The 16,281-nt window shown below is 44.4% G+C and overlaps 1 protein-coding gene across 2 annotated transcripts in view; it reads right to left on the bottom strand.

The window, feature by feature from the left end:
* Window positions 1–8,403, bottom strand: part of SRPK1 (SRSF protein kinase 1) — a 77,192-nt gene extending 68,789 nt beyond the window's left edge. For both annotated transcript variants that reach the window (XM_084890592.1, XM_084890593.1), the window contains exons 1-2: window positions 8,293–8,403; window positions 7,705–7,765 (exon numbers count right to left, since the gene is read on the bottom strand). In XM_084890592.1, the coding sequence (XP_084746718.1) occupies window positions 7,705–7,765; window positions 8,293–8,305 (74 nt within the window). In that variant the 5' untranslated portion in view covers window positions 8,306–8,403. The remainder of the gene's footprint in view (window positions 1–7,704; window positions 7,766–8,292) is intronic.
* Window positions 8,404–16,281: the final 7,878 nt, after the last annotated feature.

Genomic DNA, 16,281 nt, shown 5'->3' on the forward strand with positions numbered 1-16,281 from the left:
AAAAACAAGTTAGCCCCAGCCAGTTTGGCTCAGTGGATAGTCTCAGCCTACAGACTGAAGGGTCCCAGGTTTGATTCCGATCAAGGGTATAAGCCTGGGTTGTGGGCTCCATCCATACAGGAGGCAGCCAATCAATGAATCTCCCTTATCATTGATGTTTCTATCTCTCTCTCCCTTTCCTTTCCTCTCTGAAATCAATAAAAATGTGTTGAAAAAGTCACAATAATAATAAATAAAAATAAGGTATAGTAGTCTCCCTTTTTTCAACAGGGATGTGTCTCAAGAACCCCAGTGGATGCCTGAAACTGTGGATAGTACTGAACCCTACACACTATGTTTTCCCTCTATACATGAATACCTATGATAAAGTTTAATTTGTAAACTAGGCATTGTGAGATTAGCAACAATAATGAAATAGAACAAGTATAACAATACACTATGATAGAAGTTATATAAATGACATTGGAGCCATTATTAAGTAAAACAAAGGTAACCTGAACACAAGCACTGTGATACCACAATAGTCACTCTCAAAACCCTGATGGCTACTAAGTGGACAGGCAGCATGTGTATCATCCCTTTTTACACTGGATAAAAAGGGATGATTCATGTCCTGGGCTGAATGGAGAAGGGTGGTGTGAGATTTCACTCGAAATAGCACCAATTTAAAACTTATGAATCGTTTACTTCTGGAAGTTCCATTTAATATTTTCAGACCCTGGTTTATCACAGGTGACTAAAATTGCAGAAAACAAAACTGCAAATAAGAGGGGACAACTATATTCCCTTCCTTCTGTTTTTAATAATTAAAACTATCCCTGTATTAATCCAAAACCAAGGTATTAAGATTTTCCTTGCTTCTTGAGAATTCTTGAAATCTGGCCAGCAGCAAACTAATAGCTCTTCATAATGAAAGGTCTTAGAATGGAACCATACAGCAGAGTAGATCTAGAGAAAAATCCATTTTCAATTTTGATAATTATATTTGACCTATATATATATAAGCCTAAGCGAGTAGTTATGACCATCGGGGGCAGACACTCAATGCAGGAGCTGCCAAGCAACAGCAATTTTGCAGAGTACCCTCTTGCACTCTGGGACCCCTTGGGGGTTGTTGGACTGCTGATTTTGCCTCGATCCCCAGGCCTCAAGTAATATAAATGAATGTATTTAGAGGTAAAGAGGCACAATATCTATAACATATCCAAATAGTTCATAAATGAAGGTTTTTCCAGGCATCCACATTTTTCATTTATATGACTAAGCTGGCAACACAAACTTCTGTAAGCCTGCTTATTTTCTGGAAGGCTCACCCACATCCAATCTAATTAAAATAGAAACATGCAAACTGATCGTACCTCTGCGACAGCCACAAGATACGCTTATCAGCCAATCAGGAGTGGGTATGCAAATTAGCTCAGCCAGGAGGATGGTTAATTTGCATATCCAGGCGCAGAGTGAAGACTAAAGAAAGCATAGAAGGAAGCCAAGCGCTGAGAAGGGAGTGAAGCTGTAGAGAAACAAGCTGGACACCAGAGAAGAGAGGGAAGTAGACGAGGTGGTGGAGAAGGGAGGAAAGCAGGCAGGGCGACAGAGATGGCTGCAGGAAGCCCTATTCTTGCAGGAATCTTCCTGCAATTGGCCTCTAGCTTATGATAAACAGCCACTAGATGATGGTCTGTGACCCTCTAATCTCAGCAGCCTAGGTTTCCACAGGAAGCATTTTAGATTCAATTATTCTTAAAAAGAAACAAACAAAAACTGATGATCTTTAATAAAAAACCCATATTAGGCAACCACTACATTCAAAATAAATGTTTTCACAATGGCCTACAAAGCCTTACATGATCTGACTTTTCATTGTCATTCAAACCCATCTCTGACCTCCTCTCTTTAGGTCTGTGTTAATGTTAGCTTTCCTGACCCTGCTATATAAAAGAGCCGTTCACTGCATGCCATACCTAACCCCCTTCCATCTTGCTTTATATGTCTTCAGCACTTGAAATTTTATTGTCTTCCTCCCCAAATTCCCAGACTTTATTTTGCTCAAAGATACATACAGGGCATGTATCTTCTCTTTCATCTTTCACTATTACATGTTTTTCTTCAATCGAAGTCCATTTTGTCCCCACTCACCAGTAACCCCATGGAACTAGACTAGGGGTGTCAAACTCAATCCGAGAAGGGGCCAAAATCTAAAATCCAGCCTAAATCGCGGGCCGAATGGTTTATTGAACAGTCATAAACTGACAATGTCATAAACTGATAGCGGAGTGCAGTGATGACAGCGCGGTGCGGGCCACATTGCAAGGCCTGGCGGGCTGGATTTGGCCCGCGGGCCTTGTGTTTGACACATGTGAACTAGACTGAAGAGTTTTAGATGTCAAGCATTAAGTATTTTATGTGGAAGGAAGTCTTCAAGAAATTTAAGCAGCAGAGTAACCCTACAAAAGCAATGCTTTAGAAATATTCCTTTCGCAAGGAGGTGGTAAAATGTAGAACTAGAACGCAAAGATCCAGGAGACACTTTAGCCAAGGTCTCTGGTATCAGGAAGACTTAGGTTTGACTGATAGCTTACCAGGGCTCCATGATTTTAAATAAACTGCTAATTCAGGCAGCTCTTTGTGCCTCAATTGCCCAGTGTGTAAAATGAGGGAAGGAAAAGTATCTACCTTATAGGGACTATACAGGTTATGCTTCTCCTATGCTTAGTAGAGTGCCTAATATATAAATTTTAGCATTGTGTGCAGGAAATAAGGGGAAAGGAACAAGCAAATATTTGTTCATTTATTCAACTTATTTTTAGAAATCAGTTTATTTACATGTAAAGTTGAACTTCCATTTCTTTCTCTCTTGAGGAATGAAGAATAGTAGCATCTCCCAAGGCAGATGTCTTCTAGGGACGGACTGTGTAATGCATAAAATTGTGCCCCCAGCCCCAATAAATATATATTGGAGTCCTAATCTCCAGTAACTCAGAAGGTAATTTGAAGACAGGATCTTTATAGAGATAATCAAGTTAAGATGAATTCATTAGGATGAACCATAATCCATATAACTAGAGTCTCTATGAAAAAGAGAAACGTAGACACAAATTAAGACACGCATAGGAGCATGCAGGAGGTAGCAGATTGATGTTTCTCTCTACATCAATGTTTCTCTCTAAAAAAATCAATAAAGCCCTAGGCTATTTTAGCTCAGTGGCTAGAGTGTTGGCCTACAGACTCTTGAAGGGTCCTGCATTCTATTCGTTAAGGGCACATGCCTGGGTTGCGGGTTTGATCCCCAGTAGGGGGTGTGCAGGAGGAAGCCAATCAATGATTCTCTCCCATCATTGATGTTTCTATCTCTCCCTTTCACTTCCTCTCTGAAATAAAAAATATTTTTAAAAAATCAAAAAATCAACACAAACATTAAAATGAGTACTAGAATATCAAGAGAGCAAACTGATGTATAGACAGAACTGCATCTTTGATCAAACTGCTTCGTTGAAAGAGACATGCACAGGCTGAAGAGCAACAAGGGATTAAGGGCAAAGTGAATGAGAAGATACGAGTGCCCATAAATTACATTTTAATCAGTTACAAAACAAGCCTACCCCAGTATTTCAGGAAACAAAAGTTCTCAAGGACTAGGAGTCTTTTTTAAAATGCCTAGTGTCACTCAAAACATTTAGAATTTGAGTAAAGTAAATAATATAAAAGATAATCAACATGACTCATTGTACCAACTCCAAACTTTATGTCATTGATGTTTGTTGACTGCTATTAGTGACAGTTAAAATATATATTAAATGTCCTCAAGTTCCTTGATAAGCTATCCTAGAATACCTATCAATATTGTCCAATGCACTATGCCACCCGAAATGTTAGGACTCAATAGCAGTCTTGGTCAGGTTGCTCAATTTGGTTTGAGCATTGGCGCAAAAATGCCAAGGTTGCAGGTTTACTCTCCAGACAGGGCACATAAAAAAAGCAACAAACGAATGTGTACGTAAATGCATTCAACAAAACAATGTCTATCTGCCTGTCTGCCCTAAATAAATAAATAACCCAATAGCATTTGGCCTTATATCTTAAATAAAGGCATGCATTGGTACAAATCAACATGATTTATCATATGCTCCTGCCAACTGGCTTTGGTGAACAGTGCTACTACTATGCTTCTCTGAAAATGAACAAAGTATATTTAACTTATTTTGTGCTTTCTGATAACTTTCTGAAATTATTTCGTGTCAAAGTAGTTGAAAAACTTGATAAAGTGACCTTCAAAACAACAAAAAACAGACCTTAAAAAAATGTCGTAAGACTGCACTATATGGAACTGATACAGAACCAATTTCCAAGGGACACTGTTCAGTGTAAAAAGTACCCAGTATCATTTAATTAAAAACAGATTTTTAAAATTGATTTAGAAAGGAAGGAGAGGGAGAGAGAAACATTGATTGGTTGCCTCCAGCATGTACCCTAATCCAAGAATCGAACCTGCAACCCAGGTATGTGTGCTGTGCTGATTGTGACCCTTTGGTGCATAGGATAATGCTTATTCTACTGAGCCACACGAGCCAGGGCAATACCATTTAATTTTTTAAAATTGGCTTATGTACTCTACTCACTGCTGGATAAAAATCTTGGAAATTTAAAAGTATTTTTCTCTTCTAAATTTTTAATGTAACAATTACATTTTTGGAAAATTAAATAAAACCATCTCCGCTCTGCCTCCATAGAACAGTTAAATACTAGAATAAGAAAAAACACTTCTCCAGCTACCAAATTTTTCCTAAATCCACAAAGTTCTTTAACTGCAAATAAAGTAAAAATTACTGTCCAGATTAAATTCCTAATAAAATTATTATATATAAAATCCATTCAGGAATTATATTTCATGAAGTAATTTCATAAGCAGTTTAACTTAAATTATAAAACCTCTTGACTAACAGATCAAGGTCCAGCTACTGGTATACATATTGAAAACCAAAAGCTCAAAGGGAGATAGAGCGTTCTGCCCTCTCAGAGAATCATCAGTGCCTAAGGCATCCAGAGGTCCCTTATTCAGACGCCTCCTTCACTCAGCCTCTGCCTTATTTGTCCTCCGCCACAATGAAAGAAACGGTCACTTGGTGACAGCAGTATACTTTGGGATATGTCAACTCCGGTTGGAATCCTAACTTGACAATTTTATAGGGGAGTAACTTATAAATCTCAATTTCCTTATCTACAAAGTAAAATACAGATTATCACCAACAAGTTAATGTAAGAGTCTGAAAGAGTGAAATGAAGGAGGATTTCCTCAAATAAGACAGCTAAAAATCCTCAAAGTAAAATCTTTCAACACAGTATATGAACCCAAAGGAAACACCCTAAGAAGCTCAAGGCAGGAGCCCTGATTCCAGTATTGACCCTGCTACAACCAGCTCCAGCTCCATGGGTGTACTGTTTCATGTACTAGTATGCAGGTTCTAGGTTTAAGAGCTACAAAACCAGGGGACCGAAAAGCACTTCCGCCTGTCTCATACCATGACTAAATTACCAGGATGCCATTATTGTTGTACTTTCAAAAGTTTCTAAATTTTTTCATTTAAATGCTTGGTCCTTATCAATTTTCATTATGAATGAGCTACCAGACATTAAGAGCGTGTAAGATTATTTCTTAGCTTAGTTACAAAGGACAAATTGCTAAAAAATGGCAAAATCAAAATTCAAACCAGATCTAACTCTGACCAAACTCTATGGCATGCTTCTTCCTCAGACCTTCTCCCTGATTATCTCCTGGTAACTAACTGCTTGCCTTGGCGAAATGACTGGAATCAAGAGTCATGGAACAGAGGCAAGTTACCTGAGTCAGGTGGGGCGTGTACTCTAACCAACTTAATTAATTAGATATTTCAGCTACTTAAGAGGAGGTTAGAGGAAAAAAAGGTAAAATTATTAAGAAAGGGTATTAATTGAAGAATAAATAAATAAATAAATAAATAAATAAAGCGCCTTTGACTTTACAAGTAAATAGTATTGGTTCATTCACATACATTTCAGGAGTCAAAGTTCCATAGGATTAAATATCAGCAAAATACTGTAGGTTATCTGTACTATTAACTTGTTTTTATTCAAGTATGGAAATAATTAAGAACAGAAATAAGTAGGTTTAATTAGTAAATGGAGGGGTAACTGATAAAGTACATATAATTCAGTTTTAGAATAAGGCATATAGTCTGAGTAGGTAATCCAAAGTAATAAATAATAGGTGTAAAAATAAAGTATGTGATCATCTATATCTATATACCTCCCAAATTATAGATTCAGGCCAATATAAAAATTAATTTCCGTGTTTGAAGACCAGGACAGAAGACTTCTAATACGAAAAATAACAAAATCATCGCCTCCTTACATCAGCAAAAACTGTTTTATAACATATTCATATCAGCTCCACAGAGAATAACAAAACTAAGATAACAAAAAGAAAATGAGTAACATTTTAAATTCCCACTGCATATTAGAATCAGGTTAGCTCTTTGCTGTTTCCATTGAACCAATGTGGGAATTGTTTTTTCAATAATCCATGCATGGATAACTCACATTTAAATGCGTTGGTTACCAAGCACTTTACAAAACAAGGAACTTCCTAAGACAGCTGATAGAAATGGAGCAAGAGGTGAGGTCACCTACCACTTCCGCTCTATTGACAGTCAGTATGTGCTCTGAAACACTAGGTAGCCACCAGTAACATGCACCCCTACCTAGCACTGTCCCTTCAGTAGGGCAACCCAGGAAAAGCCTTGACATGCGTTTCATCAGCTCAGAAAGAACTAGACGGTACACAACTCCACGGAACATCAAGTAAACGGAAAATGCCAAGAAAATAGTGCACTCCCCCCCTACCCCCCCCTCCCCAACACAAACTGTCTGACAATTTCCAAGACCCTTTGCGATTAAACGTTAGTACGAGAGAAAACTTCTGGAGACGGAGCCTCACTTGCAGAAGCCCTCTACCGGGCGTTTCTACGAAGCTGGGTCCAACTTTTGTTTCCCACAATAGCGCTCAGGTTATGCATCCTGCTGATAAAACCAGACCTTTGGCACTTCACACAGCAAAGCATCACCACCAGCAGCGTTGGCTGAGACCTTTCCTGCGCCATTGTGATGCCCACTCCAGAAGGTATCTGCGTTCAGAGCGAGGGCTGGGGGCTCCGGGGAGGCGAAGCGGGGAGATGCCGGCTGTGGACGCAGTGGTCCGGCTGCACCCCGCGAGCGGAGGCTCAGGAAGCTGACTGGCCCAGGGGAAAGCTCCTCGCCCTCCCCTAGAAAAGGGGCCAAAACACGGCAGACGCGTTCAGGAACTCCCTGGCGGCCTGCTGTGCAGCCTTGGAAGCAGGTTTGGGAGAGCCCGGCGTCCAGGGACGGCCGGGCAGTGATGCACCAGCTCCGCGTGGAGGGAGGCCCAGGCCCGGGGAGCCTCCGTGCCTCCCCCGGGCTCCGGTCCTCCTCCAACAGCCTCCGCAGCAGCACGGGGGTGCGGAGACCCAGGCCGGGCCCCGGGCCACGGACGCCCCCTTCCTTCCACGGGTTCGCAGGGAGCGACCCTACCAGGCCGCCGGGGGCCATGTGGCTGGGCCGCGGGGGGCCCGAACCCGGTGCCCGTCCGAGACGTGAGACAGGGGAGGTGCGGGAGGAAACCCTGAGAGCGGGGTGCGGGGGTTCCAGACTCACTTCCTTTGGGCTTTGTCCTTCTTGGCCTTGGTCCTTTTCTTTCGGGCCTGGAGCGCAAGCACTGCAGGAGAGAGGGGTGGATGAAGGGCGAATGTGGAGGAAAGGAGGTGACCCAGGTGCGGGTTGAGACCGAGCAGCGGCGCGAGGCCCGGCTGCGGGGTCCGCCGCGGGGGCGGCTCCGGGGCGAGCGCCGGGGCGCCGGCGAAGCGGTCGGCCAGGAGGCGGGCGGCCCACGGGGCGCGGAGCGGCGCCGAGGCGGGGTGCGCCGGCGGGGGCTCGGGCCGGGGCGGGGGCCCGGCGGGCGGGGATCTGCCTCGCCCGCGGGGAGCGAGGTCCGGCAGCGGCCCCAAGACGCGGGCCGGCCCGGCGGGGAACAAGGGGAGATGACTGCCGGCGTGGAAGGACGCCTGGGCGGAGGGGCGCGGACCCGCAGCCCTGAGGCGGGGGTTCAGGGGCGGCGCCACCTCAGTGGAGGGGCGCCGCGCTGCCGGGTACCCGACTGCGGCGGCTCAGCGAGGCTCCCGGCTTTGCCCCGGCCTCGCCCCGGCGGCCGTTGCCCCTCGTGGCGAAGGCCGCTTCGCCGCTCACCTTTCCGCTCCATGGCGAGACCGGTAACCGCCAGGCGCCTGCGCACTCGAGAGGCGGCGACGCCGGCTCCCGCCGCGGCCCAAAAGCGAGCGGCGCGCGCCCCGCCCCCAGTTCCCGCCCCGCCCCGCGGCGGCGCGCGCCTGCGCGGTGAGCGCGAAGCCTACCACCTGCTCCCGGGAAGGGGGGGCAGTGAAGAATGGGGGCGCGGGGCTAAGGAGCGGGGAGGGAAGAATGTGGAGCGTCTGCGACGAAGAGGTGCTGGAGGAGGCGGCTCCGAAGCCGGACCGGGAGGTTTGTCCGCTTTGGCAGACTCCATGAGGGCTCCCTGCGCGCCGAGTGGAGTTCCGCCCCCAATTGGAATTGGCCTCAGTTTCCTGGTCTGTAAGAGGGATGGAGCGTGCCCAGTGACTTCGCCAATTGAGATACTATGTAATGAAACGGAGGGAAGAAGTAAGAAAGAAAAGGAAGGACGAGCAACACAAAAGAAAGACTGGAAGGGACCTGTAAACCCATTGTCACTTAAATAGGAAATATAGTCAATCGTGATGTAATGACGTATGATGCCAAGTGGGTTCTGGAAATATTGGGGTACACTTTGTAAAGTATATGATTGTCTAACCACTATTCTGTAACTAATATAAAATAATATTGAATGTAAATTAAAAGGACAGTGAAATTTTTATAAGTTTCAAAGTTTAAATAAAGGCTGTAAAGGAAGGAAGAATAAAAGTAGTTTTTTATTTTATTTTACCACTTTATTGCCTTTTCAGTACATGAAAAACACAGTTATCTTTATATGGTACTTTTATAATTTAATAAGTCATTATCTCATTTGATGTTCGGGGCAACTTAAAGACAAACTAGTTTTTCCCTCTACTAGTCAAAGAAAGGAAATCTTGGTGTCTGGCCCCAATGATTCGGTGGTCGTCAAGCCCTTATTGTAAAGCAGGGTGAGTGAAATTTTCTGTGAAGGGTCAGATGGTAAGTATTAAAACCTGTGGGCCATAAGGTTTCTTTTTCAACTACTCAACTCTGCCACTGGAACTCAAAAGCAGTCATAGAAATTAGAGGCTACGTGTTACAATAAAGCTTTATTTACAGTCCCGGACGTTTGAATTTCATGTAATTTTAACAATACATTATTCTTCTGTTGAACTTCTTTTCAATTATTTCAACCATTTTTGGCTCAGGCCTTAGTTTACCAACTCTGCTTGTGAAGTGCTGTAGCCGGACGGGATGGGAGTTCTGAAGATCCTTGCTCTCAAGTAAGTTAGACTCTAGTGGGGAAGACAGAGTAATTAATTGACTGATAATTAATAGACAGTAATTAATTGACAGTACAATCATGATGCATAAGTCAAGTGTGGGGACTTGGGCAGGATTTTATTGAGCAAAGTAAGTCCAATCAGGGAGAAGGCTTTGGAGCTGGGTCTTGAGAAAGGTGTAGGATTTCATAGGTGGAGAAGGATATACCAGACATTCCAGAATGAGAAAATCAATTGAGCAAAAAGGCCCAGACTTGGAAATGTATGGCCAAGGGCTGGGGCTGGGAGTGACTGAAGGGATGACTTGGAATGTGAGGCTGGAAATGTAGGTTAGCCAATTAGGAAAATTAGCCAATTAATATCTGTTGCATGGAACCTGAATGGTAGCATTTCTGGGTGTTTTGCAAAAGAGGACACCCCTTGTTGGCCACGGAAAACTGCAACCCAGTTTCCTCCCCACTCAGTAGGTGAGAACAAAAGGGTAGGAACACACACTGCAGCCCTGGAGGCTGAGGGTTCTGCTGGCTCAGGAAAGCCATGTGTGGTTTAGGAAAGAGGAGGAGCTGGCGCTGAGACAAACCCCAGGATCGGGAATGTTCCCCCCCCCCCCAGGAAGCAAACTCTGAGCGTAGGGACCCTGCTTGGGTTTTACTTTATGTAACCTTGGTGGCTAGCACAGAGTCCAACAAGTACAATAAATGATGTGCAGTTTATGACAAATGTGTAGATAAGAGAGATGGCACTCAGAGGGACACCATGAGAGCTGTGCTAAAACCAGATAAGTTAATGCAGAGCCATCAAAAAGGAGGTAATTTTAGCTTGGCGTGAATCAGACATACCTATCCCAACTCTGACAGACTATGTTTCTCTCCCCTCTGTTTAAGTACTCCATTTGAGATTGTTTTCCAGAGTCAATGTCAAGTTCCCAGACTAAGTTCCCAGAATTGACCAGCTCTCCTTTTTCACCCAGCATGCTTCAGTTCTTCACACCTGTTCTCTAACTGTTTATATGAGATAGTTTGTATTCCCCACCCCCCATATTTTAAAGCCTGTATCTTGTTTTGTGCTTCTCGCTTTAAAATAACTTTAAAAAATCACTCCCTCCCCCTAACCCCCAATTTCGCAAACTTGTCCTAGTCTGGAATTTACCCTTCCAGAAGTTACCTTTTTTTTTTTTTTAAGTGAACACATCAAGATTTTATTGTCTATATACTAGTAATAAAACTATATACTAGTAATAAAACAAAATATGAAACTTAGAACAAGATCACTTGACCCTTTCTCTTCTTATCTCCTCCCAGTTCAAAATGCTTGCATCTCTTAACAGCTGGCATCCTCTTAGCTCTGCAATTGGGCTCAATGTATTCAAGTCTCAGCACAATCTTCTTTGTAGTTTTAGACTTTTTCCCCCCCCGGAAAACCGGCTTAGTCCACCCTCCATGGCCACTCTGCTGCCTCCAACCCACAAAGCGCACAGAGAAGGCTTGCCATTCTTTATGGTGTTACTCTGTGGGGTTGATGCTGGCCACACTTCCTACAGAAAGTTCGGTGGCTTTAGGAACGTTCACCATGTTTGTGAGCTGTCGGCAGGGAAAGCCAGAAGTTATTCTTAAAAGTAGCGGCCGTTTTTTGGTGTCCATTCTCAGTTACATGCATACCCCTCTCCCACCGCTGTTTTTCTGCAAGTCCTTTTAAAAGTAGAATTAATTATTCAGAGAACATGAGCCATCGTACTGTTTGCTGCTCCTGGGCAATGTCAGAATTTAATTCCTGAAAAGATCCATTCCTCTTGAGCTATCTTACTTTTTAAGACTGCCCTGGGGTCTTCCCTAACGCTTCTTGGAGATTTTTGACCTCTGAGCTCCTAAAGTGTAGGACATACATTTCATTACAACCAATGTTCCCTGCCTTGGTTACCACAAACTCTTACACTTGGTCTAAGGTTTTTATCCAAACTATCACTTCCCCTAATGGCTTCCCCAGTGTCCTGTGAGATGAAATGGACCACAGACGAAAGTGAGAGCATATCAGATACTCTATTATGAATGATGTAAGATTCCCAGTAGATGTCTACATAATTGGAGAACCCAAAGAACTTTATCTTGCCCTTGCGATAGTTTTGTGAAGTATATTGGAAAATAATTGTAATCTAAACTTGAGTATCTGGAAACACATGGCACATTCAAGAATAATTGAAGATAATTGAATGAACAGGTTGGGGTGTGGGTATGTTCAAGGGACACCCACAGAGATGATGAGGCATCCAGGGAGTGACAGCAGCAGTCCTTACCACCTCTCGGCTTGAAGGGGCAGGGCTGGAGGTGTTTCCAGAAGCCAGCCACAGCTTGTATGAATCTGCTGGAGTTGCCATCTCAAACTACCACAAACAGAAATACACTGTCTCACAGTTCTGGAGGCTTGAACGCGTCTGAAATCTAAATGTCAGCAGGGTTGGTTCCGTCTGAGGACTGTGAGGGAAGGATCTGTTCTCTTCTCCTTGGTTTATAGATGTCTGTCTTCTCCGTGACTCTTCGTATGCCTTCCCTCTATGTGTGTCTGAGTCTGTGTCCTCATTTCTCCTTTTCATAACGACACCAGTCACATTGGGTTAGGACTCATCCCAGCGACCTCCTTTTAACGTGGTCACCGCTGTAAACCGTATCTCCAAATAAGGTCTCTTTCTAAGGTCCTGTCTGTTGGACTGCAATGCATTTTTTTGGGGGGGACACTATTCAACCCCTAAGAGCTGTCATGGGAAGAAAGGGCTGTCTGACAGCAGGGAAATAAACACCCAACTTCTTTCTCCTCTCACCCTCTCAGACTAACGCCTCCCATTGACAAAACCCAACTGGGAGTCAGAAGGCTGCCTGGGTGACCAGTCTCCCAGCAGGACTGTGCCACCCTCCCCCAGCCTCTTAGGGCACAGAGCAGGGCGGAGGAGGGTGGAGGGTGATTGTGGAGGGCACACAGATTAGCCAGCACAGCCTGTCTGGGCAGTCTACGGAAACACCCAAGGCAGCCAGCACTTTCCAAGCAAGTGAGCCACCTTCGTGGGCTCCCTGATCCTCGGAGAGGCTAGAGACCAGAAACCACGCAGAGACAACCCCCTTTCTGGCTTTGTGCTATGAAGGCTTAAGCCTCACAAGGAAACTGCTGGAGTGAAGGGGCGAAGGCAGTGGATGGAGGAGATGAGAGAGGAAAAGCTCTGGTAGGGCAGGAAAGCATGTAAGTTCTCTGAGGTCTTGGCATTGGCGGTTTGAATACTCTGGCTGTGCGTGAAGGTTGGAGAAGGGGAGGGCATTCTCCAGCAAGGAGGATGGTAGAGAGATCCGTGGTTCCGAGGCTGGTAGGGCCCCTGCTCTGCTCCCTGGGAGTGCTCTGAGGAGGCAGCAAGGATTGCAAACTGGCCTAAGCTGATCATGCCCAGTGCTTAGTTCTTTTTCACTGGTAACAACGCCTGCCAGCGAAGTGATGAGGATTTTCCCTGCCCACATGTATATCAAGAAAACAAGTTAGCTCTGATCGGTGGTCTCCGCGGTTAGAGCATCGGCCTGCACACTGAAAGGTCACAGGTTTCATTCCCAGTCAAGGGCACATACCTGGGTTGCAAGTTTAATCCCCAGCCCCCGGGGCCCATACAAGAGGCAACCAATCGATGTTTCTCTCTCTTCCCTCCCTCTCTTCCTCCTTCCCTTCCACCTTCTCTAAAGATCAGTGGAAAAAATGTCCTTGGGTGAGGATTAACAAAAAGAAAACAAGCTAACATGTTAGACATTCATTAGTACCGTATTTCCCCGAAAATAAGACATCCTCCGAAAATAAGACCTACCATATTTTCCGGCGTATAAGACGACCCTCTAATTTTACAGTTAAAACATAGGTTTAGGCCTATATTCGCTGTATAAGACTACCCCCACTTCAAAGAAAAGACTTACTTTGCCATCAAGATCTGCAGGTAATTTTTGTGCAATTTTGGTCTTTTGCCCCCGATTTTCGGTTGACTTTTTTTCATTTTAAAAGTCGTCTTATATGCTGGAAAATACGTACTTACAGGTTTCCTTCTGAGTGAAATATAAGGCATCCCTCTGAAAATAAGGCCCCCCCTAGGCTAAACATGAGATATTTGGTCCACTGATTCTGAAAGAAATGGAGTCACAAGAAATTCACCAGGAAATTCAGGAATTGGATTGTTATGATGATGTTCCAGAAGATGATGAGATGATTGTCATTGAATAAATGAGTAAATTCTTGATACTGTAGGATTCACAGTTTGTCTGGTTTGTGTTGACAACTACCGTACTGCCATACCATATACAGGTAATAAATTTCCTTTATTTTCATTTAACAATAAATGTGTACCATATTCTTCTTCATGGAAAAATAAGACATTCCCTGAAAATAAGACCTAGCGCATCTTTGGGAGCAAACATTAATATAAGACACTGTCTTATTCTCGGGGAAACAGGGTAGGAAGACACCAAAGAGTTCCTGTGCTCGTGTTCTGGGTCTCTCTGTCTTTTGGATGCTCTGGCCACAGCGTGAATGACAGGTTTACTCAAGGCAGACACCACAGCATCCCAGCCAGACTCTGTCTCCCGCAGAGATATCATCAGGCAGCCAGAGAGGCAGACTCCGTCATACGTCGTTATGCTGTTCCAATCCTGATCAATGCCAGAGGTGTTATTGAAACAGGTTTTCACGGCTGAAGTGAGTTGCTTGTTCATGTGTGTGATGGCTGTTATGAAAGAGCTCTGCTTGGCAAAGCTTGTGGTGTTCAGTTACTCTGAGCCATTTTGTCAAAGCCACCTTCTGATTAGAATGGCCGCTACCCTCTCCTGCAAAGGAATTGCTGATTAGAATTCAAGCTGCACCTGGGTGTAACTTCCAGTACCTGGCAGCTACAAAGGTCCTGCCTTTGCCAAACGTTTTAATTTGCCCAAGCATTTTGTTTTGAGAAAGTAGATTTTATTTTTAAATGCCAGTTTAAAAGAAGCGGCAGTCCGGGAGTCTGACCCTGGGGGAATGGCTAAGAAAGTTTACGGCATGTCTGTGAGCTGCCAAAACCGGGGCGTGTTGGAGCCCAGCTGAGGCCTGGAAGGAGCAGACTTCCTTACACATCTTCAGCAGAATATGCTTCTCTTGCCTTGACTCCAAGGATGAAAGCCAATGTAATTTAAGGTAAACTGCAAACATCATGAGCTGTGGTGCCTAGGCAGCTGCCAGGCCAGGAGAGATGCTCTGCTCTCTTTAACATGTTCAAAGGGCCATGCAGACGTGGACAATAAAAGTAACAGACTGGCCCTAGCCAGTTTGGCTCAGTGGATAGAGCGTCGGCCTGCAGACTGAAAGGTTCTGGGTTCAATTCCTGTCAAGGGCACTTGCCCAGGTTGCGGGCTCGATCCCCAGTAGGGAGCATGCAGGAGACAGCCAATCAATGATTCTCTCTTATCATTGATGTTTCTCCCTCTCCCTTCCTCTCTGAAATCAATAAAAATATGTTTTTTTTAAAAAGTAATGGACTGAAAACCAGAAGTCCTTTCCCCATTTTGAGCAGTGGAGAGGAGCACCACAAGGATGGGGATTTAATTTCTCCAGCTCAGCAAGCTCAGGGTCAAAGTGAAGACAATTTAAGAAATACATTGAACCCTCACTGGTTTGGCTCAGTGGCTAGAGCATCAGCCTGAGAACTAAAGGGTCCCAGGTTCAATACCGGTCAAGGGCATGTATGGGTTGTGGGCAATCTCCAGTAGGGGGTGTGCAGGAGGCAGCTGGTCAATGTTTCTCTCTCATCAATGTTTCTAACTCTCTATCCCTCTCCCTTCCTCTCTGTTATAATCAATAGAATATATATATATATATATATTTTTTAAAGAAATACATTGAAATGGAAAGCATTTTTTCCCCCAGATACTTTGCACCATGTTCACCCTCATGACAAACATTTACTGAGTACCCACTGCAGGCCAGACATTAGACTTAGGGCTCTGGAAAGCAGAGAAGGAAAAAACAAACATGGGCCGAGACCTGTAGGACTTAATAGCCAGCTCTTACATAATAATTACTGTTTACTAGACACTGTTGTCTCTCCACCCCTACCACTCCTATGAGATAGCTACTATTATCATCTGTCTGACAGATTGGGAAACTGAGGCACAAACAAAATCACACAAACTAGTAAGGGGCAGGGTTTTGCATGTGGACAGCAGAGCTCTTACCCACATACCATATCACCATTCTCTTTCCCACACACAACACACCACCATACTCTTACCCACACACCACGTCACATACTCTTACCCATACACCATCTCACCATTCTCTTACGCACCACATCACTATTCTCTTACCCACACATCATGTCATCATAATCTTACCCATACATCATCTCACCATTCTCTTACACACCATATCACTATTCTCTTACCCACACACCCTATCACCTGTTACATTAGTGGCGAGATGGATGCATAAGTAAATAATTGCATTGCACAATGGCATTGCACAAAGTACCACAGGAGCTCAGATAAAGAGGCCCACTGAGCTCAGGATTTGAGGAGGGGTGAGGAGAGAGGCGTTGCCTGAATGAGATGACACCTGGGCAGCATTTGAGCTTGGTGTGTGGGGTATAAAAATCAAGGGGAGGGCGTGTGGAGATAGTTTACCCCACTAATGCTTATTGGATTCCTTCTATGTGCAGGCATGGTGCTTAGTGCTGGGGCATTGC

This window comes from Pipistrellus hanaki, assembly GCF_964339955.1.
Source record: "Pipistrellus hanaki genome assembly, chromosome: 7".
In the NCBI taxonomy this organism is placed as follows: Eukaryota; Metazoa; Chordata; class Mammalia; order Chiroptera; family Vespertilionidae; genus Pipistrellus; species Pipistrellus hanaki.